Source organism: Parus major, chromosome Z (assembly GCF_001522545.3).
Source record: "Parus major isolate Abel chromosome Z, Parus_major1.1, whole genome shotgun sequence".
NCBI classification, from domain to species: Eukaryota; Metazoa; Chordata; class Aves; order Passeriformes; family Paridae; genus Parus; species Parus major.
In genome coordinates, this window is record NC_031799.1 from 61421122 (window position 1) to 61446537 (window position 25416).

Genomic DNA, 25416 nt, shown 5'->3' on the forward strand with positions numbered 1-25416 from the left:
TTAACAACATAGACTTACCTGTCATTGATTAAGTCTCTTCTTAGAGCTCCTATCTGTGCTTTTTGATTTTCAGTGTTGATACTGTAAAGATACATTGCCACACTGGTGCCTTCAAACAAAATCCACCCCAAACTTGGAGGAAACCAAACAGATTTGACTACATTCCTTGAGGATTCCAGAAGGTCTTACAAACAAACACTATCTACTTTAGTATCCTCACAACTGGTGAAGAATAACCTGCAGTGTTATTTACTGTGTGGGTTTTACTTTCTTCTCTGAAATGCCTAATAGGGTATGCAAAGTATGAAACCATTATAAAAGTGTGATACCTCTGTCTTCACCTGGATGTAGTGTTGCTACTGATCAAAAAGAGAAAATGCCCATGCAGACTTGCTCTATTCTGCTGGCAGATGGAATCATGCCAGAAGGAATCAAATCTTACTAATTTTCTTGTCTGTGCAAAGCAGGAACAACATTGCCCAAGATGCAGATGATGGTTTAATCTATTATTTGGTGCCTTGTGGGAATGATATTTTTGAGCAAAACTCTTTCAGGCTAGTAGGAAAACAGGCAGTTCAGTTATCTTAATATGATTATATACCCCTCCTAAAAACTAGACTTCTGTCTACAAGAGAAAAATCATAATCATAATCTTTGTAATTTGTAGACAGTAGGAGAAACATTTGCATTTTGCTGCTCCTGGTTTAGAATGTTTAGAATTTAAAATAAATAAAAGTAAGTGAACCTGAGCTCAGACTATAGTGAAGAAGTTAATTATTTTTACTTCTTAGAGTTTACACTGAAGGATTTTAAAGCCCTTCAGAATGAGCAGGTGCTGAATGATTTTCTATGAGAGAATGGTCTCCAGTCAGCTGAGGATCATTAAATACGCACAAAATATATTTGCAATTGTATATATGAATAACTAGTTTTCAATATGTGAACTATATATATTTTTATTCCAATTGCTATGATTACTACATTCCTTTTTTCCTCCACTGTACTTTTACCTGAAAAGTTCATAGCATTGAACTTTTCCTACACCTTCTCTAAAGTTCTTAGAATAAATTATTCAATTGTGTTAATGGGAAGAGAGGACAAAGAGACTGCAAGACACTCTAGCATCCACTTAATTATAAAAGGGAATCTATAGAAAGAATATGAAGATGTGAAACTAAATGTAGCATATTCCTTATTTTCTCACCTCAAAATTTTAGTATTTTAAATTATTTTTATGGCACTATAATTTCTCTAGGGCCTGGAAAATAATGAATTTCTTGTAAGAGACAGGCATTGAAGTTTTTGCTTTTTAGGATTTTTTTTACAAAAGTTTCTGAATACATCAGCTTTCTGATTAGACATGAGAAAGCCATTACTGTACTTATCTATAAATGAAGTTGTTAATATGCCTGAAAACTCACTGTATGTTAAGAGTGAAAATACAAGCAAATATCTCCCATATAATATAGGTAGATAGAGGTATCTACCATAGCTACCTGACTTATTTGAAGCTGAAGCTTACAGGCTCTGCATTATTTCAAGAATACATCATAGTTTCCAAAATTTGCTTGGGACTGTGCTTTTAGGCCACTACTATTCTTCTTCTCCAAGTAGAACTAACAGCAAATCAACTTCTGACTCTCAGTAATATATGCATCATGAGCATTATTCCTTAATAGAATAAATAAACTCTATAAATAAACTCTGGAATCTTAATACTTCTGACTTTACACAGCAGTGAAAACTAATGTGTCCATTCTGTTCATCCCTGAAGCTCTTAAAAGCCCTCTTTTATATCAGAACTTTGAGTGCAAGAAGTTGAAAGTATGCAGTGAATGTTATGGATTATTAATATTTAGGACATCAATGATCCTCCCAGAAAAAAAGGCAAATGAGTGCAGCCCCTTTTTTTTTTATGCCAGCTGACCATGAACAGCCTTCCAGTCTCCTTAAACATGCTTATTATGTTCATAACAAACTCTGAGTCACTTGAAATTACTATTTCTTAAAAAATGTTTCTATTCATACATACTACATTTCTCTCTAATTCAAAACACCAATTGCCACTACACAGTTTCAGAAGAAAAATAATTTGAAGTCACAATCATTGTAAAAACCACAGAAAATATTAGTATGGGGAAGTAACATCTGACAGCACCAATAAAGCTAAGTGTTCAAACATACACTCTCCCTTAACTTCTGCTCCTCTCAACCAAGCAGGCAGCTGCCATGAACCTGGATAACACTCCATACAAAGGGAGATCACAGTGCAGTTGCATCCATGTTAAAACCATCTCTTCATTCAACAATATTGACAGGGGCAGTTGTAGCCACAGAGGAAAGCCTTAGGCTTGACAGAATTCACATGAAATGGCTGGTCACCAGCATCACGGGATATTTTTTTATGGTATCTCATATTAGATCAGACAACTGGCAGAAAGAAGGAATTATCTGATGAAAACCCTTACAGTAAGTTAGGTATTCCAGTTAGTGTAGCCAGAAAAAGAGCTGGACAGACAGTTGTGGTTTAGAGTTGCAATGGCATGCCCATAAACTCTTCTAAGTTTTGCAGAACCAGTAACTCAAATCCAGAAAGTGTCTCAACAATGGGTGGCAACCCTGAATGTGAGAGATACTTTTTTTGTGGAAAGGGCATATTTTTACATTCAAGGTTTTCACTTCTGGAACACGACAAAGGAGAATCCATGCTTGCCTGGAGGAGAGCACCACACCCCTCTAACAGACTCCCATGGGACTCTAAGTGGTCACCCATGAGTGCACACACTGCACTTGCTGCTTCTTAGTCTTTCCAGTCTCACTTTCTCTGGATATTCAGGTAGTAGGAGAACCCCCTGAAACTGCAGGGGAGCTGCAAACATGGCAAGTACTTTGTGATGTGGAAGCTGAGATTCCTCCTAACTCTCAACCAACCCCCACTTTTATTTAACACTTCTGGCTTCATTTGCAACTCAGCCTATTTCCTTTCTTTTCTGTTTCACAGGAATGCCAAATGAACTGCACTTTGGATGGATGGATGGATGGATGGATGGATGGATGGATGGATGGATGGATGGATGGATGGATGGATGGATGGATGGGTTAGCCTGCACCAACCTTGAAATGTAAACAAGGAATTTTTTTTGAGCAGTAGCATTATTATTGCAATAATGTGCTCTGCTCTTGAATGAAATTTAAAGATTGTCCTTATGTCTATATCCTTGAAGAAAAAGCAGAGGGTGGTGATCTGTTTTGAGGCATAGAAAATTTGAACATCTACAGTAAAAATCTGTGTCTGATAAAAGCTTAATAGCTTCAGAAAGTCAGTAAATATTTCAGTCTGTGTGGCATTCAAACAGAAAAAAATAAAAATGCTGCAAATTTTAATAATTAAATTAATATAAAATTATTCTTATTTATGCTGAATATACATTTAAGAAATTTATTTTAAAAATAAATGTGGTATGGAATATAATTTAGTGGGTGAGAAGCCACCTGCACCAATGACTAATTTGCTCAGCAGCATGCATTAAGCTAATGACAAGAGTGGACAAGAATGGAACTAAATTTTCCCTGCCTTAAGAATAACAATAAAGATGATTAAGGAAAAGCCTACCCTGTTTGCAATTGTGGCATCCATCTGAACATGGTATGCAGTCTTCAGAGTCAGGATCTTCAACTTCACCTGTGTTTTGCAAACCATCAGTTTTGGGTTAATTCTTGAAAATGCAACATTTGGAATCACTCAGCAAGGTTCCTGGAAATAAACTTGACTCAAATTAAAAAAAGAGAAAGACTCATGGAAACTTGTTTTCTCATTTGTTTTTTACATAACACGCTCAATTTGAGTAAAATACTTTTACTTTACAATAACATGATACTAGAAGAGGATCAGAGCTGGAACTTAAAAGACCTCAGGGTCAGGTGTGACTGTGTATTTCAAAACATTTTTTAATATACTTAAGCAGATTTCTGTAACAAATTGAATAGAGCATTTGTTATCTCCTACTGAAAGATGCTTACCTTCTCTACAACTATGTTTCTGACACACATTTTGAGTCAGGTAGTAGCCTCTGAAACATCTTTTGCAATGGCTGGAGTTCAGGCACACCTCACAGTGGCCAGGGCAGGGCACACAGGTATGCTCCAAGTGGTAGTGACCTGGAGGACAGTTGTCCCTGCATTCCCCATGGTACAGGAAACGTTCCACCCCTCTTGGGTCTGTGGCAAACAAATGGGAAAAAGCTGTCAGCCACAGAGGGCATTTGGGGTATAAGAAGGAGCCTTATGAAGTTCCAGTGCTGCAGTAGACACTGACTCCTAGATTTTACAGTTTTACACCAGATGAGATGTATAAAAGTTTCAGTACCTCAAACTTTTCACATTCCTGGAGATTTATGGCATATAAAATGTCATGCTAGCAATCAACTCTTTATATCCATCAATCTAATAAAAAAATAAATCTAAATTTTTCCATCTCTGAATTCTCTTGCAGAGGACAAACAAGTATTTGTAACACATTGTACATGCAGATGTACAATTATTACTAGGAAAGCAAAGTGGCCTGCTTCACCTTTGGAAAGACTCAATCTGTGTCCCATGAAGATTAAACTGTAATCCTCATCTCAGTGGATTCATCTAGATTTGAATTCAAATAGCAGATGTGCAGCTATTAGCTATGAAAGCACAAGCAGTCTGTAATGTATGAGAACTGGGAGGTCCCCTGCTCCTAATCCTTCTGAGTCAAGCCTGTGAAAACACATGTAACTTCATGTGCCATGTGCTGCAACACGGGGAGTTTTCTAATCACTTACCCCACAGTATAAATTACACATGTAACTGTGCTAAGTATATTTCATTGCCTTAACTGGCAGAGCAAGGATTTGCTTACCAGAATTTATTTTTGAAAATGCAGAGAAAGCAGCTATAATAGGCAATAATGCTGCGCCATAGCAGAAGCTGAATTTTATTTATTTTACTTTTCATGTGCAATTCTTTAATTTTTCTGCCTCCTAAGGGTTTGAGTTTCATCAGTGTCCTAATTTCTTGCATCATGGAAATACTGAAATATATCTTTCTGTCCTCCATTAGGGAGAGACTTTGGGGAGCAATTATACAAACTTGCTCTCACGGCAGACCTGAAGTACCATTTGAAAACTTCACTTACTGAGTCACATTCCTCAAAGTGAGAAAGTCAATCTCATCATCAGTATGACTAATTAATGCAGCCGTACTAGTGTTTGCTTGTAGTCTAGACACTAATTACTAAATAGAGTCTGTACCATTGCTGATTAAGACTGAAATGGAAGTAGCAGCTGAAATGAAAAGGCTATAAATCCATTGTGAACCTTAGAAGAGAGCTCATAAAATATTACTCTTTATTATAAAGTAGATCTTACACACTCTTTTCCAAGGACAGTTCAGACTAGTTGCACATACTTGCAGGTGATGGCCTCAGGTTTTTGCTCATCAGATGTTACAGAGGAAATAAGAAATATTTTTTAAATCACAATTTCAAAAGGAGAAGAGTGGCTTTTTGGAATTTCCACAAAATTAGCTACATTAGCTTTCCTCTCAACCTAAGATCTTTTAAAATGTGTGTTGGTGATAAGCTTCTCTTTGCAAACCCTGTTTGTTCAGCTGTAGGGACACAGCAATCTCCAGTGGAACCCACCATGCTTGTTTCTTAGCCTTTCCCAGAGAGATGCTTAGGAAAGCAGCCTGGCTCCCTGCCTGCTTAAGCAAACTGGCCCCATTTCAGTATAGCACATCCTGTGCAGTGGGTGGGGGAAGCATGTATCAAGCTTTCTTTTCCAGAAGCAGACTATGTAGGTTTTCTGTCCCCCCTCCTTTTTTGTTTTTTCTTGTTTCTGTTTCTGTTAACATAGCTCCTATTGAAAAAACACCAAGGGAAATACATTAAGTTGAAAGGAGAATACAGAGCTGTGTTTTCTTGTACTTAAAAAAAAAAAGAAAATTGAGTTCCAATTCCCTTCAGAGTCACCAGAAGATTATGATGCAGATTGGTAGTAAAACCACTACTCATTTTATTGAATCTAACAACTGGCCCTGAGAGCTGAGGGAAAAGGGAATTTGGAGGCCAATGGAGGGGAAAAAGCTGGCAAAAGGAAATCTTACTTACCTGTTCCACAAGCGGTGCATTTGTTAGGTTCACTTCCACTGCAGTCCAGGCAGGTATGATGGCACAAGTGACACTGCTGTCTGAATTCAAACTTTCCTCTGGGGCATTGCATAACACAGCAGCCATCATCAAAGACTCTTTTAAAGAAGACAGAGGCATAATTACAAATAAAACTACTACTTGTTCTTTAAACCTAAAGGAAACTAAAAAGAAACTCAATAAATACTTCTCTCACTCCATTTACAAGTCTTTGAACTTCAAGACTTTGTTTTCCTGATCTTATTCATAGTATTTACTATATGAAAAGTGTTTTGAATGTGAACCTGAGACTTCAAAGATGATTTTTCTCTGAAATATTTTTCTGAGAAAAATTACCTTTTGGTTCTTTACCTAGATGTCCTTATATCACAATCTCTGACAATAGTCCCATGTGTCTGCTAAAAGGAAAGTAGTACTTTGTCTATGTCTGTGAAGGAATAACCCATCTGTTTTACTTTTAGGACTGCTTTTAAAAAGTACTATGGCTTCAGTAATACAATCTTGTACATGGAGTCAAACAGCTATGTGAATATTGGCCTTTAGGAGCTGTATTTTAGACTTACACGTTGTCGTGACTTAGGAATGGTAGTTACCAATTTAGTTTTCCCACTGAAGCACTCCAAACCATGCTCAACTGCCTGTCCTCCCTCCCCCTCCTCTGCTGGGCATGGAGAGGAGAATTAGATGTACAAAATGTAAAGATCACAGACTGAGATAAGAGCAATTTACTGGAAACATCAAAGAAGTAAGAAAATGAGCAGTAACAGCAAGAATATGAGTTCCAAAGCATACAACAGCTGAACAATTCTCATGCCAGTGCTCACAAGTGCACCACAGGGAGCCCCTGACAACACCTGACTGTGCCATGCCAGAAAGGGACCCCTTCCCCCACCCCTGGAACTAGCAGTGAGGCAGTATAGAATAACTTCCAAGTCCTAGCCCTGCCTCTCCTGACTACTGTGGAAATTAACTCTATCCTGGCTGAAGCCAGGACACGATTCATCTCTGTGTCATCCGTGTCTTGCCCAGATCCTACACCTTCCAGTTACACACACACACACACGTGTGTACACAAGCACAGGTGTGATTTCCATAGTCAGTGGCTGTCCCTCCAAGATATCTGTTAAATTCATTTAGTCCAGGGCTGTGGGTTCCACCCATCCTAGAAATCTTGCAGGGCAGGAGGGCTGGTGTGCTGTCAGCTGGTTGCTGTGTGAGGAGCTCACAACTGGTGTACTTGGAACTGGCTGTACTCACTGTCCATGGTAGTTATGGAGTACTCTGTGTGTCTGTAGTGTCATTCAGCAACAAATATAACACAATTCAACACTACAAACTGTTCTTACACAGGAAATCAAATCCCCTTGAGTAATTGATTTTCCCTGGCCCTCTACTTCACCCACCAGTCCACCAGGTCCCACAGATGGGTTTACCTTTGCTTAAGGCAGGACTAATTCAGCCTGTCTTCTATAACATTCCTCATATGCACCACAGAGACTTTATTTCATTATGCAGTTCGTGGGGCTTTGTTTGGGCAGGGAAAGCTCAACTGGCAGAGCCTTGGGTATTAATTAACCATGTGGCCTTTGCTTTTTATGTGTGCTGCCAAACTGGTCTTTTTCCATAGGTCTAACCACCTCCAGGCAGCTTGCTACCATTCATTGAGTCAGTGTAAAGGCAGAGAGAGTGCTGGCCTTTTCTGTCATTTAACAATATCTAAAGCCAGCTGGATTGCTTTCAGCTCTGCAATTTGACATGATATCAAATATCTTATCAATATCTTCTGTGACTTGCTGTGTAGAGCTCCTATAGCAGCTTTCCATTTTCAATGTCTGCCTGCAGTGTGGCAGGAACCATCAGTAGAGAGAGAATATTATTCTTCATTTTCTTTCAGCCAATTATATGGTGGGACGTCTTCAACCTGTCACTTTCTCCTCCTCCTCCTCCTCTGATGATGATGATGAAGGTTTCATCTTTGGGCCAGTTCACAGTGGCTTCCAAGATCCCTGGGCAATTTGAGCTCACTGTGTGATTGGTACAATCCACCTATTCCATGTAGCATCAGTGGATGTGTGGAAGGGACTTTCTCTTTGGACATCTAGCCATTTGCTGACAGACAGAGTGCCAAGAGGAGCTGTGCTTTGGTGCCAGACGCTTCTAAAACAGCTCAAACTCCTTCATAAGTTGTCAGTATGTCCTTTTCAGCTGGGGTGCAGGAGGCTTCAGATCCATTGTGTCCCTGACTCCAGAACCCCAGTTGTCCTCTCTCTGCTCTCCTCTGAAGCTGTTTGCCAGACTCCAGGAATGACCATTATTCCTGGCTACAGTGTGGAGCACACTTTTACAACCTGTTCTGTCCTGACTGGCTCAGGGGCCTCTGCATAAACAATCGCTTGTTTAATTTACTCAAAAGCTTGTAGCTGTTCAGGACCCCTCTAAAAATCATTCTTCTTACCTGTTACATAATACAGTGGATTTACAGTCTGACTGTAATCTGCAATATGTCTATTCCAAAACTCCACAGACTTGGGGGAAGCTCATGGGGTTTTCTTGCTCTTTTGTGTGGACATAGCTGCTATTTTGTTGACCACATCCATTTGAACCTGACAATATCGCTCTCATCATTTGGCTCCTAAAAATGGAATTTCTTGGGACTTCCCTTTGCCTTAGCTTGTTTTAAGGTAAAACCTTTGGGATGATCTGAACTATCTCCTCTCAGTTCTCTAAGTTCCTCCTGCTGTGTTTTCCCCCAAATAACAATGATGTTATCAATGTATTACACGTGTTGTGGAGTCTCTGTCTTTTCTAGTGCAGTTTGGGTCAACCCATGGCAAACAGTGACTGTGTTTTCACCCTTGGGGTGAGCATCTCCAGGTGTACCAAATGCCCCTCCAGCAAACTGTGGCTTGAACTATTCTGCTGAAGGAAAGGAGAAAAACACCTTTTTAATATTGATGGTAGCAGCACGCTGCTGCCTTGGACTCCAGTTTGTACTGAAGTTCCAGCATGTCCGGCACAGCAGCGCTCAGTGGTGGTGTGACTTCCTTCAGGCCATGACAGTCTGTTGTCAGTCTCCACTCTCCACTGGACTTACACACTGGCCACACCTGGCCATTAAAGAGTGAGTGAGTCTTGCTGACCACTCCCTGGCTCTCCAGTTCAGGAATCACCTCATGGATGGGGGTCACAGAGTCCTGCCTGGCGTGCTGTTATCGATGGTGACTGCTGTGGTAGTGATGTTTTTATTCTACCTTCAACAGTCCCATGGCAGAAGGGTCCTCTGAGAGAAGAGGCAAGGTGTGAAGCTCTTTAACTTCCTCTGCCTCCTCATCATCTATCCCAAAAGCCCAACAATGACTTTTGGGTCCTTGGAATACCCTCTCCTGAGATAATCTCTGCCAAGAGTGCACAGGGCCTCTGGGCCAGTCACAATGGGGTGCTTTTGCCATTCATTCCCTGTCAGGTTCACTTCAGCTTCCACAACAGTCATGTGTTGGGATCCCCCTGTCACCCCAGAAACAGAGATGGATTCTGCCCCTATATATCTTGATGACATCAAGGGTACATCATGTGCTCTGGGGTCAAGTAGAACCTTACACTCTCATGACTCTGATATGCCAGGCCATGGGATGCACACAGTCCAACAGATCTGATTGTCCTCTTCCTGCCCTGGGTTGGAGGCAGAGCCTCTGAAGACCTGGTCATGGTACTCATTACTTGCTTCTTGTAAATATGAACTGGAGAACTTCAAGAGGATTGGAAGTAACATCAGCTCTCCTGTTCTGTCTGAGTACTTGTCCAGTGGAAACCGGAGTGTCATTTATCCTTGAAGAATTTCCTGTGATGGTTTCCAGCTCAGGTACCCATGTTGCCAGGACAGAGATAGGTTTTCCATCCCACTTCCTCATGTCTTCTCTGTAGTCACACAGGAAAAAACACTGGTTACTTCACTGTGTGTACTGTCTCTTCCATGCAGTAGGGTACTTGCTCCCTGTTAGCAGAGACTCTGATCTGTGTTGGTGGGGCATAGCACTCTAACTTTCTTGAGACTTTCAAATCTGTCCAAAGTCCTGGACAATCTTTTCACAAGGCCCTGCCTCCTCTTCATCATCATGGAGCAAACTGAATTGGTCTTGGATTTCTACTTCTATATAGTATAGGGGCAGCTGCTACCTGCATGTGTTGTTCCTCTGTTTCAGCTGCAATTTGAGTGGCCATGGTGCTGGTTGGTTTGATTTTCTTCTCCTTTCCCTGAGGGCATTGCCCAGCATTGATCTGTGACCAGTAAAGAGCAGCCAGGGTCCAGCACACTGCAATAAGTTGTAGTCATTCAGGGGTGAGCTTCCAAACCACTAGAGCAGAGGATTTCCCCCCAGATTGTGCCATTTTCTCCAATATTCTATGCCACTCAAATCTACCACACTCAGGGCAGATCTTTGAATGACCTTCCCAGAAATCTCCTTGACCCTTAGTGTGGTACAGACCGCACCAAGGATACATATCGGACACAGCGATAAGGACATGCATTCTTTAACATCCAAACGAAATAAAAAATTCTCACAACCTATCTGAAGGAGAAATGGGGGGTAGAAAGATGGGGAAAATCATCCACTCTTGTTCTCCCACAGGCTGGGCAGGATTATTAATGTATTCCCAAAAGTAGTTTGGGATCCCTTATCCCTGAGATAAGGGAAGAAGTGCAACATTGGATACACATCCCAGATATCCCTCACTTCCCTTGATCTTATTATGTTATAAGCTGCTATCACACGTTACACCAAGAGAGCAATCCTGATCCTCCTCCTTGCTCTGAAATAGAACATTGCATATACAGAAGCTGAAACTTACATTCTAAAACAGAACATATAGAGCATATAAGGAGGCACACACAGGGTCAGGTACCACATCCACAAATCACACAAATTCTTATCTCAACCCTTCATGCCCCACACTGGGTGCCAAACAAGACTGTTGTGATTTAGCAGTGGAATTCCCCAATTTTGTGATCCCACCAAAACACTCCAAAACACATGCTTCTTACTCTTTCTCCCATCTGTGTCCCCTGAGGTGGGATGGAGAGGAGAATTGGAGCCAGGAAAGATAAAAAGCATGGGTTGAAATAAGAAGATTTTACTGGAAACAGCAATGAAAAAAGAAAATGAGGAGTTTCAGCAAGAATGCCAATAGCAGAGTGTGCAGCAAAAGAATGATTCACATGCCAGCACTCACCTCTTTACCATGGGACCCACAACAATACCTGACCATGCCATGGTCACATCCATGACTGTAAATCCTTTCCCCCACCCCTGGAAATAAGATCAGGTAGCATAGAATAACCTCCCAGCCCTAGCCATGCCCCTCCTGTCTACTGCAAAAATTAACTCCATCCTGGCTGGAACCAGGACATATGTTGTCTGTAAGTACATAGGAGTCAGGCTGCTGAATTATCTCCTTTTGCTGGATAATTAAGCATTTACTTAAAGAATCCTTTTATGTGATGAAAATTTATGGTCCATTTTTCACTGCTGCTTAATGTCTAGTGTTTTAATCTGCTTGGGAGAAAAATAGAAATGCATCAATTCATGCATCATTCATAGACTACTAAAAGAATGTAAAACATGTTGTCTAGATTTCAGCTGTGTTTTCCCTCCTAAGGAAATTAGAAAGGAAGAGCTGTAATCTTCTACACTTAACTGCTTTGACTACTTTGCTATCTGAGGATTTGGGATTCAGTTTCTAGAGAAGCTGAGCACCATTTTGGCCATTTGTACAGACTTTGAGTACACCTAGACAACAAAAGGCTTTCCATAATATTAAGACAGTGCCTATTTTCTTGTAGACAGCCAATTGCATTATTTAATATCTGCAATATGGCCTCATAAATTTTGGGTGCTATGATCATTTTCAGCTTTATTCTGAAAGAGAAGGAGAAATGTGACAGAGGTACTGGAGGTAGCTGGACTGTGCTAATATGTCATGCAAATATTTCTGAGTTTAGCTACATGTGCTAGCTCTAATGATAGCCATCCTTACAAGCAGCTCTCAAAGTGGTAAAGTATATTTTTCTTGCTTTTTGTTATGTTTCCCCTAATGGGAAACGCCTGGTCAGATCTCAGCACTATAGACTGTCCCATTTAATATGACTTTTCCTAGCATCTCTCATAATGCACAGAAGGGTGTCAGAAATTTTATTCTGAAATTCAGAAACTTTATTTAGAAACCAAAATTCAGAATTTTTAGAGAACTTACCATGGTGGTTAGAACAGCATCCTTACAAAAGACCTCATTACTGCCAGTACTTTGGTAATTCAGCATAATTGTGTTTGGTTACCTCTTTATATGTACAGCTCACAATGTAAGCTTGTGAGGAAGGAACAGACAATCTAATTTAAATTACATTGTGAATGGGAAAAATCCACTCTACAGTCCAAAAGTCTGCCCAGATTTCCTCTTCTCTCATTTCTGATGTAACAGAATTTAATAATGCTTCCTCACCTACAAAACTGATTGGATTCCATTGCTCCTGGTATGCCTTTCATTAGCATAGTCATATAATAGATACTTTTTCAGGGCAAACTGCAGAATTGCTTCGGGATTTTCTTTCCTTGCCTAAGAGGATCTGATCCTGTTTTCATACCAGTGGAAATGTCAGCTGGCTGCAACACAATCCAGTGCAACAGAACCAGAGTTACTTGTGTGAGAATACAGCTATGGGTAGGACATGTGTCCAAAACCAGTAGTCTCCTGGAATAGGTGTGACATGACCTAAACATAAACCTCTGATTTGCAAAGTCCTGTGCAAAAGCTTCTTTGTAGTTCTGTTTAACCCTCATGGCACGTTAGAAATATTGGCCTAACCCATAACACATCAGTTAGGGAATGATGTTTAGGTGCTATGAATATCTCCCAAAATAGGCCTCAGTATCCATACTCATGCCTTGAGCCACTCCTCATAGATGTGTTGAGCTACAGATGCCCTAGATTCTTGCTGTTAAAATTTTAAGTTTTGATTCCAGCAATTATGATTTAGAAAGGATGACAATGAATGAAAGTCCATTTTACATATAAAAAGGAATTTTTCTTTATCTGTGGGAATCATGCTAAACAATAACTGCTCATGTAGCCAGTCATTTTGTTTATGTAAAAATTGTTTTCTCAAGTCCCCTGTTTGTTTTTTTTTTACCCTAGACACTTCTTGCTTGGGTAGTCTCTGCTAAGCACAACACAGCCACTTCTCCAGATGATGAGATCTTTGTACTGCACTTATTACAATTATATATATCACAATTACCTTGTGAGTGGGCAGCTGATGCAGTTGTCTGACTCAGGTCCAATACATTTCTGACAGGATATTTCACACAACTGGCATTCTTGGGAATCATCAAGATATTCCCCTGGTAGAAAAAAAAAATGGTTTATTTCAGATCAATCTTCTTACAATTAAAAAAACAATCAAAAAAACAAAGAAAACAAAAAGAAAACCCACAAAAAAGCAGAAAAAAGATGAAAAAGCACCACCAAACTTTCCAGGTTGGAAAACATAATGATGAAGAGGAATTGGATCTATTTTTAACTACTGAAAAGAGCTCTTTTCCCTCAGGCATCAGGAAAAGAAGTACTGGGTCCCTTGGAGAACCAGGATAATCAGACCTATTTGTTTATTAATTTTTCTTTTCTATGTGAATTTGAAAAAGAGTTTTGGGGTTTTTTTTTTGTTTTTGTGAATTTATTTTGCACCAGTTGAAGTAATGAGACTCCTAAATTTCATGAGTTACATCAAAATTAGTGCTGCTGAGGAGTATTCATTATGTAATGTCTTTTGAGCTCGATTGCAAACTGCAGCATAAAGGGTTTGCTGTCATGGATGTGGATATGAGGAGATGCACTTTAGCAAGCTTCCATCAACATGAGATCCATTGGTGCTTCCCAAACCTCCAGCTATAGCATATTTTGTCTCCCTCCCAGGCTGCTGATGGAAGACTACCTTCCTAAAACACCTAGGCTTTCATTTTGGCTGAATTGAAATTTGGTGCAAAGGTGCATGTTTGGACTTGAAAAAAATAAATGTATTATATGGATTTCTACCTTAAAACTGAGATAAAGATATAAACATTTCCAGATCATGAATACACTAGTACTGCTATGCTGCTGAAGTGCAAAGTTTGCCTCTTTTTTTTTACTGAATATTAGTTAAAACACTGGTACAAACTGATAAGCTGCATGCCTAATAACTCTTAGGGCAGAGATTTTCTGTGTGCAGCAACATTTAGGAACAATAAATTGATTTATCACAGAATTTTATAAATCTCAAGATTGGGTCTTTTATGTCAGTTTGTTTTGGAAAAATTTATTATAACTGAATCTATATATTTAAGGAATTGGCAGCTCCTTCATTCTTGAGTAATGGAAGAGGCTGAGCAAGAAGTCCTATATAACACAATAAACCTGCAGTTTCTATGGGTATTCAATATCAAGCAACTCTTCCCACTTGCATTGATGCTGGAAAATCTGGAAAATATAATGAACTTTAGGCATCAAAACACAAATATGGAATGACTCGGGTTTGGGTCCCACTTGCAGTAAATTCCTTACATTTGAAGAGCAAAGGCACTGTACAAGCAACCACTTACCAATTTAAAGCAATATAGGGAGGAAAAATTTTCCAGAACACTTACAAATCATCTTCTCTGTCTGTTGTATTTTTAACAGTTGTGGTTTTACATATTAAACAGTATTAAAAAAATTATAATAGTTTATAAAATTTTATAATAGTTGAAACCTCTAGTTTGAGAAATGGGCTAGGACTGTACTTCACACTAAGGGGATGGGAACAGTATAGTTATAAAGGCAAACTTATTGGAACACCTAGCCAGCTCTGGGTGAAACCTGGGGTACCCAAAATGTAGGCAGAGATTTAATATTTGTTTTGTAATGATTTGTGCATCTTCTAAAGAGAGGGTAAAGGTAAAAGACAAGCCAAATGCCAGAGACAGAACCACATAAACCATGAAGACAATGCTCCTCCAAGGTTGTTCTGGGACCAGTTCTAGCTGGGAAAAAGTTTAGACTGGGAGAAAATGAAGAGCCTCCTGTTGAAATCAGGGAAACAAAAATCTGTGAATGTGTACACATTCACACATTTTTACAGTTCTCATTATCCAAAGGGCAATTTGTACAGATCCAAAGCTGTATCTCTACATATCTATGTATCTATTTCCATGCATTTATATAATCCCCCCATCAAGGCCAAACCTTGAACTGTGTAAACTGACACCAAGGAACTGGTGCAGCATTTCTGAACTGCAACACTCCATTTTTATGAGTAATTACTTTGTAACAGACTAAAACTAAAAACATTAGAAAGGCTGTTTGACATAGAATTCTAAGTAGAATTCTAAATTTTTCAAGATGTTACTCAGATAACAAGTATCGTTATCAATGCAACTAACAAGTTGTATTGATGCATATCTATCATAATACCAAATATTAATAATTCTCACCTTCTAAAAAAAAAATGTGGCCTTCAGGCCATTGACAGATTTGGTTAATGTAAGCCTTTTGACCCTTTTTCTTATGTATCCAGAGGATGTAACATGGAATCCCACATTCTTATATGCTTTATGAGATTTTAATATATAATTTTGTCACGGTTTAGGAATAGTACTCCCCAATTCTGTGACCTCACTGAGACTCACCTAAACCAGATGTCACTCGATTGCTTCCCTTCCCCCACTCTTTCCCCCCCCACCTTTCCTGTCTGGGGAGGGAGTTGAAAATTAGAGGCACAAAAAGGTGAAAATCACAGGTTGAGATACAAACAATTTACTGGAAACACCAATGAGATAATAAAACAATAACAGCTATGATGTTAATAAGAAAAAGTTGAAATTCTTCACATGGAAAATAAAACAATACTGGACTGTTTTGCCCTCAACCCTTTCTCTCACCACTGGAAAGAGACAGTCCCTTTGCTTGCCCCTTCAAAGTGGTGTGAGGTGGTATCCAATAACATAAGGGTCTGGCCATGCCCCCTCCCAGGTGGTATAAAAAATTAACTTTGTCCTGGCTGAAACTAGGACAATTTATATAGATATACGTACAATGCTCCCCCCCCCCCCCCCCATACATATATATTTGGACAATAGTATAACCATGAAAAAATGCAGAACCAGAAAACACTTCCTGTTGCAGGTCTGATGCTTGAGTGTTTTATTCTATTTGGTTTACATCACTGGGAAATCTGTCAGGGTGAATTTATTACGTAATTGCTTCTCTGGTGCTGTTTTGTGATGCATATTAGAAAACTTACGTATTTCTCCTTTACTTTGTTTGCCTAGATTACCTGTATGCTTATCTCGTGTGCCTATCCACTGGACCTAAGCTACTAATTCACAGACCCCAGCTACGCATTCACACATGGCAGAAATACTTAGTTTTTAAAGGTTTTAGTTATTTCTCTGTTATGCCTTTCATGGGAAGTGGCATAATTTGTTTCAGCTGTGCTTGGAATAGTGCCAGGAAGACCAGTTCTGTGGCTCTGAACTGAAGCATTTTATTGAATACTATTATAAGAATGTGCACCAGAAAATACTTACATCTTTGGCCCTCTGAATTGCAAATCACATCTAGAACTGTAGATACAATATGTTAACAAAATAGTTTTTGGTGGATATTCAAAGAGTTGACATTGAACTTCAAAAAAGAAGACTTTTAAACTATTCCACGGGGCAGTTCAACCATCTGTCAGAATTCCTTGTGAGCAATGTATTTCTCTACAAATCTAGCTAGATAAATACAGGCTGCCAAAGCCTCAATCCTTTTTTTATTTTCTGTATTAGAAATCTTTATCTGTCTAACATACTTTTAATAGAGGAATACTCTCAGCAATGTGTCTTCACGTAGCTTTCAATCAGGCGATGATCATCAGGTACTTTGGATCATCTCATATTTATCATTCATTATCATGTTAATTCTGCTATGTTGTTACCTTGTTTAAAAACATTTGTCACATTGTTGAAGAAAAAGGACATATTGTAGGAATAACAATACCTTAACATACTTGATTCCTCATAATAGGAAGATTTTAATATATTATTTTTGTGTCCATAGTTAGAAATATTTAACTCCATATTTGGGCTACACCAGGTTTCACGTTGTGCCTTTAACTCCATACAAAATCCCTAACCTTAATGCTCAGTTCCTATCAGTTCATATGATGCATTTTAAAGTGAGGTAAGAACTATTCTTTCCACTAAGGAAGTAGAAACCTGAGTTGCAATAATATAATCAAATTAGTTTACAACAGCAAACTAGAACCTGTCTCTCCTGAGTCCCAGCCTGGAGCATTTGTCATAGTTGCCAAGTCATTCCATGTCTTTGCATAAGCAGCATCAGTGTACCTTTACCTTGTCACAATCTCTCTCTTGATTCCCAAAGCCATTTATTGACAGCACATGATAATTTGGGAGATCAGTGAGATGAGGATGTGAATATCCTTGTCAGTTATGCATGGAAGTGCAGACCTTCATGTGCTGCCTGTCATAAATCCTTTTCTCTTGCAGTCCCGCCATGAGACTTAGTCACTGCAAGTCATGTTATTTCCCCACTTTGTTTGATCAAAATATCACTTCATCTAACTTAAAATGCTCTTTATTGTCTATAACATTGCCACAATGGTTTTTCCTTAAATTTTTCATGGAAATATGGATATGGATTTCATACTAGGATTCTTTGTATGTAATCTTATGGGTTATAAAAGTTTGAGAAAGCAGATAAATGAAAACTGCTCAGAATTGCTTTACATCCATCAGCTGGGAGAACTGAAATAAGTTGGTCTTAGGGAGCTCTCTGCTTTTTCTCATGTTTGGCTGTGATACATTTTATTTTGTCTGGCTTGTGGGATCAGCTCCCTGAGTTCTCTGAAGAAACATTTATTCATAGAACTTAAGCAGATAACTAAAACTAACTTGCATATAAAAATCCATGCAAATGCACTCTGAAGGTTCTTTTTAAAGTTACTCCTCAGCTTAGCCCAGGGTCTCAGTGTTTGATAGATTACAGCTCCCTGAAAGAAAACTTGCCATGTCCATGTTGTAGCATTTTCAAGATGAACACATTTCCTTTGCCCTCAGATTTGGCAATTGTACAAAACTTGCATCTGGTTTCCAATTACTTGTCTAGCTTTGGTTTTAGGGCTCCTGCTAGTTACACAATGTCCAAATTTCTGTCTCCTTATTCGGATGTGCAGAAGGGATGAAAGTTTTGGGTATTATGATTTGAGATGATGAGAAGGTTTCAGGCTTGGAAGTCTTCTTTTCAAAAGTGCTCTAGGCAATGACAAATGAGAAGGCTGAAAATAGGATATTGATTCCTAAGTCACTAAATCTCCCCCTTGTGCCAAGGGGCAAAGCAGAACCTTGAAAAGGATTGAACATCTCTTCCCTGAATAGCTGTGTGCTGAGTGTGATATAATGATTTTACGATGAAAGGCCCCTTTGTTGCAGGATTAGGTGAGATCACACAGAGAGACTCAGGTCAGCTGTAATCATGACAGTCAGGAGTGAGGAAATTGCCTTTATCAGTCTCCACTGTCTTACATGGGCCTCTACACTTTTCCCTGCAGAATAAAAACATTCACATTAGCCAAAGCTGCCTTATTTATTTCTAGCACAAAGGGATTTTCTCTTCCCTTTACAAGATGTACTTCTCTCCCCATTTCTACATGGTATTAATACAATTGTTGTTAGAAACCCATTTAAGAGCCAGAGCCCTCAGCAGTACTTAGTGGCCATAAACAGTCCCCAGGAAGATTTTTTTTTAAAAAAAAATCACCTTTAAATTTCCATTTCCACTAATTTTTTAGGTGTTTAAAAATTTTGTTTTAAAACTCCATTTGTACTAATTATGTGGATTCCTGGAAGCATGAGCTGGCTGGGTTCATGATTTCTCCTCTTGACTGTGTAAGCACCTAAATCAGAGTCTGGCAAGGTGTTCTGCTGCTCACCTATCGCCTGAAATTCACCTTTCCTGAAAGGAGGAAGGGAAATGGAACAATCTCCGTGGATCTGTATCAATAAAGCTTTGGTCTGTACCCTTCTCACTTGTTGAAGTACAGAGAAATACCATAGCACTCTCAAAATTTTGGACTCACAATGGAAAAAAAAAATATGTTCAGCCCCTCCATTCTTGAGCTTTGCAGCGGGAAATTTTCCTCTTAATTGTTTTCAAGCTTCCCATTCTTCATAAAAATCAGTAGCTGAGAATCTTCTAAAGGGCAGTGGAACAGAAACACTTGAACCTGACTGAAAATTATCACACAGTACTGATGGTACTGCTTTGGAAGGCTAGGTAGTTGCTTGTGAAATACAAAAACCAAATGCAGTATGTTTTGAGAAAAGCTGATGTTATTAGCACATGGAGTACATTAGAGATAGAATCTTTCGGTGCCAGAGGAAAACACACATCAGAGGCAACCAAGGTAACAACAGTGTGTCTCTCTCCTCCATTATAAAGCAAGGAGTATGTACTTTCCATACACAGAACCTTCCTTGACTGCTGCAGGATTTCTGCAGTCTGATTTGAATAGACATAAATCTGAAGTGGGAAGAGCTGGATGCTTTGGAGCAGTATTTCAGTGGTGTCATCCATCTTAAGCTGAGAAGCTCCTGTATGGGCTGTTCATACTGGATATCTTCAGCTTAATCAGGCTATGAACAGAGATCTGCTGATAACTGGGCAGATTTCAGCAGGCCAACTATTGTTCCAAGATGTAACAACATAGATTTGTCCTATTAATTAAATGCAATTCTTGTTTAATTTGCAGAGATGAAGGAATATTAAAGCCTGAAAGAAACTTTCCATAAAGATACAAGTACATCCTTGGAATTAAGAAGCAGATGAAATGAAACCTTTTAATGAGTGGTATAAAACTCTACATTTTATTTCCATCTGTAACTGTTCAGCCTCCTCAATACACTTACACTGGTGATCTTCCCTTGCTTGAAATCTTCCCTGGTTCCTGGTCTCTGCTATAAGCACTTCTGGAAATTTTATTTTTATGAATGCAGAATACATTCTCTTCAACCATTACGTATTCCATGTTGATGATACAGCTCTTCTAACTTTGATAGAAGAAGCCTCTGCGGAGAGGCTTTGTTTAGCCCTGGGAACTAATTTTGAACCCTCCTTTCAGCCTTTAAAGTGTTCAGAGAAGCTGTGTTAAGGCAGACATAGCAAGACCAATATTTACTCAACTTCCTTTTGGTATAGCCTTGCTCTTGTAGTAAGGAAAGGGGCTACTTTATTTGGGAATGAATATTTGAGTTATTTTTGTATTTTTATACGGTGGCATTGCACAGAATGGTCCATTAGCATAATCATGAGCATGACAGCTGACAGCAACTTGATCTGTGGGGACTGGCAATCAGAAGCTAGACATTCCTTCCAACCCACATCTCAAAGAACATCTGCAGGCATCAAGAGGAGGGCAGTGGGCAGGCCAAGGACAATTGTAAATGAAAAAGTTATGCAGCATTATCTGAATTATAATTAAATCACATTAGTCATGCTCCAGTAAACATTCAGTGTTACTGTTGAATTTGCATGATAGAACCATTAATTCTCCTTGGGTAAACAAGTTTTTACTGCTCGTCAGTGTTCTGGCCTCTCACCACCAGGCCGATTGGAAAAATGGGTACTTAATCACCTCATTGCTCTCTACTGCGTTTTCTGATGGATGAGTGGTTTTTGCTTTGAAAAGTGTTGCTGGTTTCCCAGAAGACCTTCAACAAATCCATCCCCCAAACACTCAGAAAAACCAATAGAAGATTGTACAAGGGTCATTCTTCTAAGCTTCCCTGGTCATCTTTGGCAGCAAATACATGACCTACTCATGTATTTGCTGCCAAAACCCAACAAAGACCAGCCTTTGGTGCAGCACAAAGAGTCTGCATTTGTTGCTTATTGAAATTATATTTTAAAAAATATTCAGAGCTTCCTCTCCATAATGTTTTCCATTGACTACAACTTCCATTCTGGAAGTGAAAATTGTCTCTGTTTCTATGTGTAAACTCTGCTTTTTAATCCAAAAAGGAAGTCCTTCAGGATAATTTCAAGCATAGCTCAAGTATTAAACATTAACTCTATGGTGTTATCTGCTACACTTGTACAGCAGGTGAACATTACTGCAGTCTCTTTGGCTTTATCCTGAGGATTTCAGAACAATTTTCCTAGTAAGACTAGTATTTCTGTGCTCTGAGAAATCACAGAATGCCCAAGGCCTTTGATAGGTCCAAACCTTCCTTGCTCATTGCTGTGGAACCAGTGATGGAAATGTGAGTGCTGGCTGCACTTCCACTGGTTGGATGTTATACTAAGAGCCCTCGTTTGTTCTTATGGACACTACACTCACAGCTCTTTAATTCTTGCTAATGTGGAGGATTTAAGACCCAACAGAGCATCATGGCAGGTGGTAGTAAATAATCAAATAATCATCTATTTCAATAAAAAATAGAAATATCACAAATTAGTTTAAGTAAGATATATAATTAAAATGATGTTAAACAGATATGGGTTTTTTCCCCAGTAAAGAAAATGCTCATCAAAAATATATTTTCAATCCTTTTTTTTCACTGATTGAAATTCTCTATTCTGAAAAATAAAAGAAAAAGGTCAAGCAAGTTATTGTGCATCAGTTTCCTTTTGATGAAAACTTGACTAGAGTTTTTATTTGAATGCTGTAAAACTTTTTTAATGCTTGCTTTGAATATCTTGCACAAGCATCTAATGGCAAAACTTTTCTTGGTTCATTCTGTACCAATGACAGCACAATGGCATATCCAATATAAATATAAGACATGGCAATGGATCATAGACAAATTAAAAGCTTTGACTCATACAAGCAATCTCTTATATGTCTTTACAGGAATCTTGAATTTATAATAGGCCTTCTTACAACCATTTAGTTCATTAAATATATTCATTAAAAAGTAACAGACAGCTATTAAGAAAATTAACTTGGTCATCAACAGTTGTAACTTGCATTTAGTGATGGGTGAAATTGCTGTAGATAGCTCTAGTGCAGAAGCATGTGGGTTTACTCATACCTCTGTCAAACCTTTTCTGGTCTGACATTGTCAGCAGCTATTACACAACAGATTCAGTTGCAAGGAATTTGACATGGCATTGGAAAGCTGCCATCAGACACTGGGGTAGTGTGTCAGGTCTCACAGGGAAATCTGTACTAGAAAGTAGTGTGCTTCACACTGGGGAAGTTTGCAAAGCCTCACCAGGCAGAGGCAGGGAGTGCCAGAGGATACAAGTGGGTGTGGGTAGGCAGGGGCTAAGCCAAATGTCTGGTCAGAAGTGTAAGATTTCCACTGACCTCCTCTGGCATCTGATCCTGAGGTGAAGAGCTACAGCTAAAAAGGGAGTAAGGCTGGAACTCCATTGCAGAAAAAGGAACATAAAGTGACACCCCCACACAACAGGCTTCTGAAGGATGTTCTGCAGGTCTGGGGAATGGTAAACTTTTTTTAGTGTCTATGGCTACTTTTTTTGTTTTTTTTATGACCACAGTTGTCTTTACTTAAAAACTTTGGGACTTCTAGTGAAGAAAAGGCCTAGATGTGTATCCAATTTGCATTTAAATCAAGGGTTCTCCTAGACAAATATGAACTGGGAAATATAATGCTCTAACAATAATGGCATCTTCAATTCATCATTGCTTTTTGACTTGTGGTATAAATAAAATTAAATTAATGATGCCATACACAGTCTTTCCTGACATAGAGAAAATCATAATTTTGTTCACACATAGTAGCTTCTGATCTTTCTGAAATGGTCTGTATTTTTTCTGCGCATCATCAACAGTGTCAAATACTGAACACACCAAACTGCTCTCAGTATTGAATCAGAGCAGGAGGAGCAGTCACCGAAGAAAACTCTCAACTGGGAACAAACTAGCTTCTTTCAATTGCAATCCTGTTGCTGCAGTGATCCTATAGTACAAGTACCAGGGATAAGCTGCTTACAAATTTTCCATGTCTCTCACAACAGATATTAAAGCATAACAACCAAAGATGATCAAAGAGTCTGAGCTGACACCAGAAAATCCCCGTTTTCAGCCTAAAACAAAGATTTATCCTTACTTGTCTGCTCATTTGGAAGATGAAGGTGATGCAGGAGATGAAAAAAGCAGTTCTTCACACAACACTGTAGGCAACCTTTTTTCAGGTGTGGTCTCACCAAACTACTGCTAAGAATGTGCTATCCCACATATGCATGCTTCTGGGGATTGACAGGGAAACTGTGGAATGATGACTAACTCTTTGTTTTGAAACCAGGTCAAAGGAGGTCAGCGACAATGAGATGTCTAAGGACAAAGAGTGGTGGGATTTTTTGCAGGAAATCGTTTACATGGCCTCAAGTGTGTCTAAAATGCCATCTGAACACACGGCCCCTTGGACAAACCAGATACACTGCCATTTTGGTCTCCTCTCAGGCCACGGGACTAAGTGGTAAGTGGAACAGGAGCATCAGCTCGTGCCAGAAGGAGCTGAGCCTGCAGGGGTCACACAGGAGGCTGCATGGAGCCCTTTAGGCCTGGCAAGGACAGCTCGAGAGGCAGTGATCTGTGGCTGTGATCCGAGCTGCACCACAGGCGAGCATGCAGACAGACACCGGCACCACACAAGTGGCCACTCGGTACGACTGCAAAGATGAGAACTTCCTTCTTAGCTGCCTGAGCCAATAGGTAGTTGCAAATTTTGCTTTTTAATCCTGAACACACGACAGACTAGACCCATCACAAACTCTTAAAGATCACAGGAAGTAAACATTGTTGCCCATTAGGGCTCAGATACGGCTGTACTGTTACTACGCAAAAGATGATCTCCATGTAAACCAGGTATTTCTGCAATCATAAATTCCATCACTAAAACTAAAAGAAGTCTGTAATAAAATTAAACACCCAGGTATCTAAATGCTCTGTAACACAGAGCTACCTATGCCCTTCAACAAAGATGTTTATCATATGGATCGACGTGTTTTTCCAGACCAAAAGAACAGGAATTTAGGTTAATTTAATAGAAAAAATAAAATATGGAATAACATTGATTTTGGCCAATATCAATTACAACAGAACTACCCTGTTATTTTACAAATAACAACTGAACATTTTACACATGTACAGTATTTTTTTCAGTAAAAATGGATTTCGTTATAACAATGTCAGTTTTTTTAAAGAAAACAAAGTTATTAATTTCTTCTCTATAATAGTGTTAGCGACATTTGTAAGTATCCAAACAGATTCTTTACAATCCATTACATAATTAAATCTCAATAGTGAATATATATTTATATATAACATATATAATATTAACTTAAACTTTGAAAGCATTATGTTCTATTTAAACACGCTATATTGAGAAATGAGGCAGTAACTGACTAGTAGTTAAACTAGCACAAATTTGAATATTTATCAGGAAATTTGTAATGGGCACCAAAGGAGCTTGACTGCACTCTTTTATACTGAACCTGGCTATAATAGTTTATCTGCTCTCTGCTAAAGAGGACATTACCTCTAAAGGTTTGAATTTCTTTCTTTGTAGAACATCCACAGTCATTTTTGATCCCCTTTATTTTCCAGGATTTACATGCTTTAACAGCTGAAATCCATTTCCTTTTTGTATGTCCTGGAAAGCTAACTGAGAAAGACACTTTGCATGTTTTAAGTATTATCCCCAGTAAACAGTATCTTTGAAGTTCAATTTTCTGTTTTCTGTGAAATGACTGTCTTTTGAACAGTATGCTGGGTGAAGCTGAAGAAGACAAATTAAACAGAAATTCGTACTGGCAGCCATGTGCCTGGGTAGAAAAAGAGCGAGGCTGGGACCACTTCTCTTATCACTCAGGACCATTTTACAGTGAGGTAACTCCATTTGCCTTAGCAGGACTATTCCTGCTGAAATTTCTATTGTGAGCAGTTAAAAGCAGATTCAGGCCCATCACGGCACCAAGAGAACCAGCGATTTATTGCCCTATATGCATTTTTTTCCTGGAGGTGTATTTGGCACAATTATAAATCCAGTCCTGTAAACACATCCTGTCATATATAGTCACACTGGCATTTACATATGGGCACTATGAAATAGTTCCACATATCTGTATGATAATATCCCCTTTTTAAATGAACATTACAAGACAACAATAATTTATGAATACTTCTTACATGTTAGCAA

General features: G+C 39.0%; 1 protein-coding gene across 1 annotated transcript in view; it reads right to left on the reverse strand.

Moving 5' to 3' along the window:
- Positions 1-25416, reverse strand: part of PCSK5 (proprotein convertase subtilisin/kexin type 5) — a 229767-nt gene that overhangs the window by 32010 nt on the left and 172341 nt on the right. The window contains exons 21-24 of the mRNA XM_015652533.3: positions 13470-13572; positions 6140-6276; positions 4021-4218; positions 3614-3682 (exon numbers count right to left, since the gene is read on the reverse strand). Coding sequence (XP_015508019.1) covers positions 3614-3682; positions 4021-4218; positions 6140-6276; positions 13470-13572 — 507 coding nt within the window. The remainder of the gene's footprint in view (positions 1-3613; positions 3683-4020; positions 4219-6139; positions 6277-13469; positions 13573-25416) is intronic.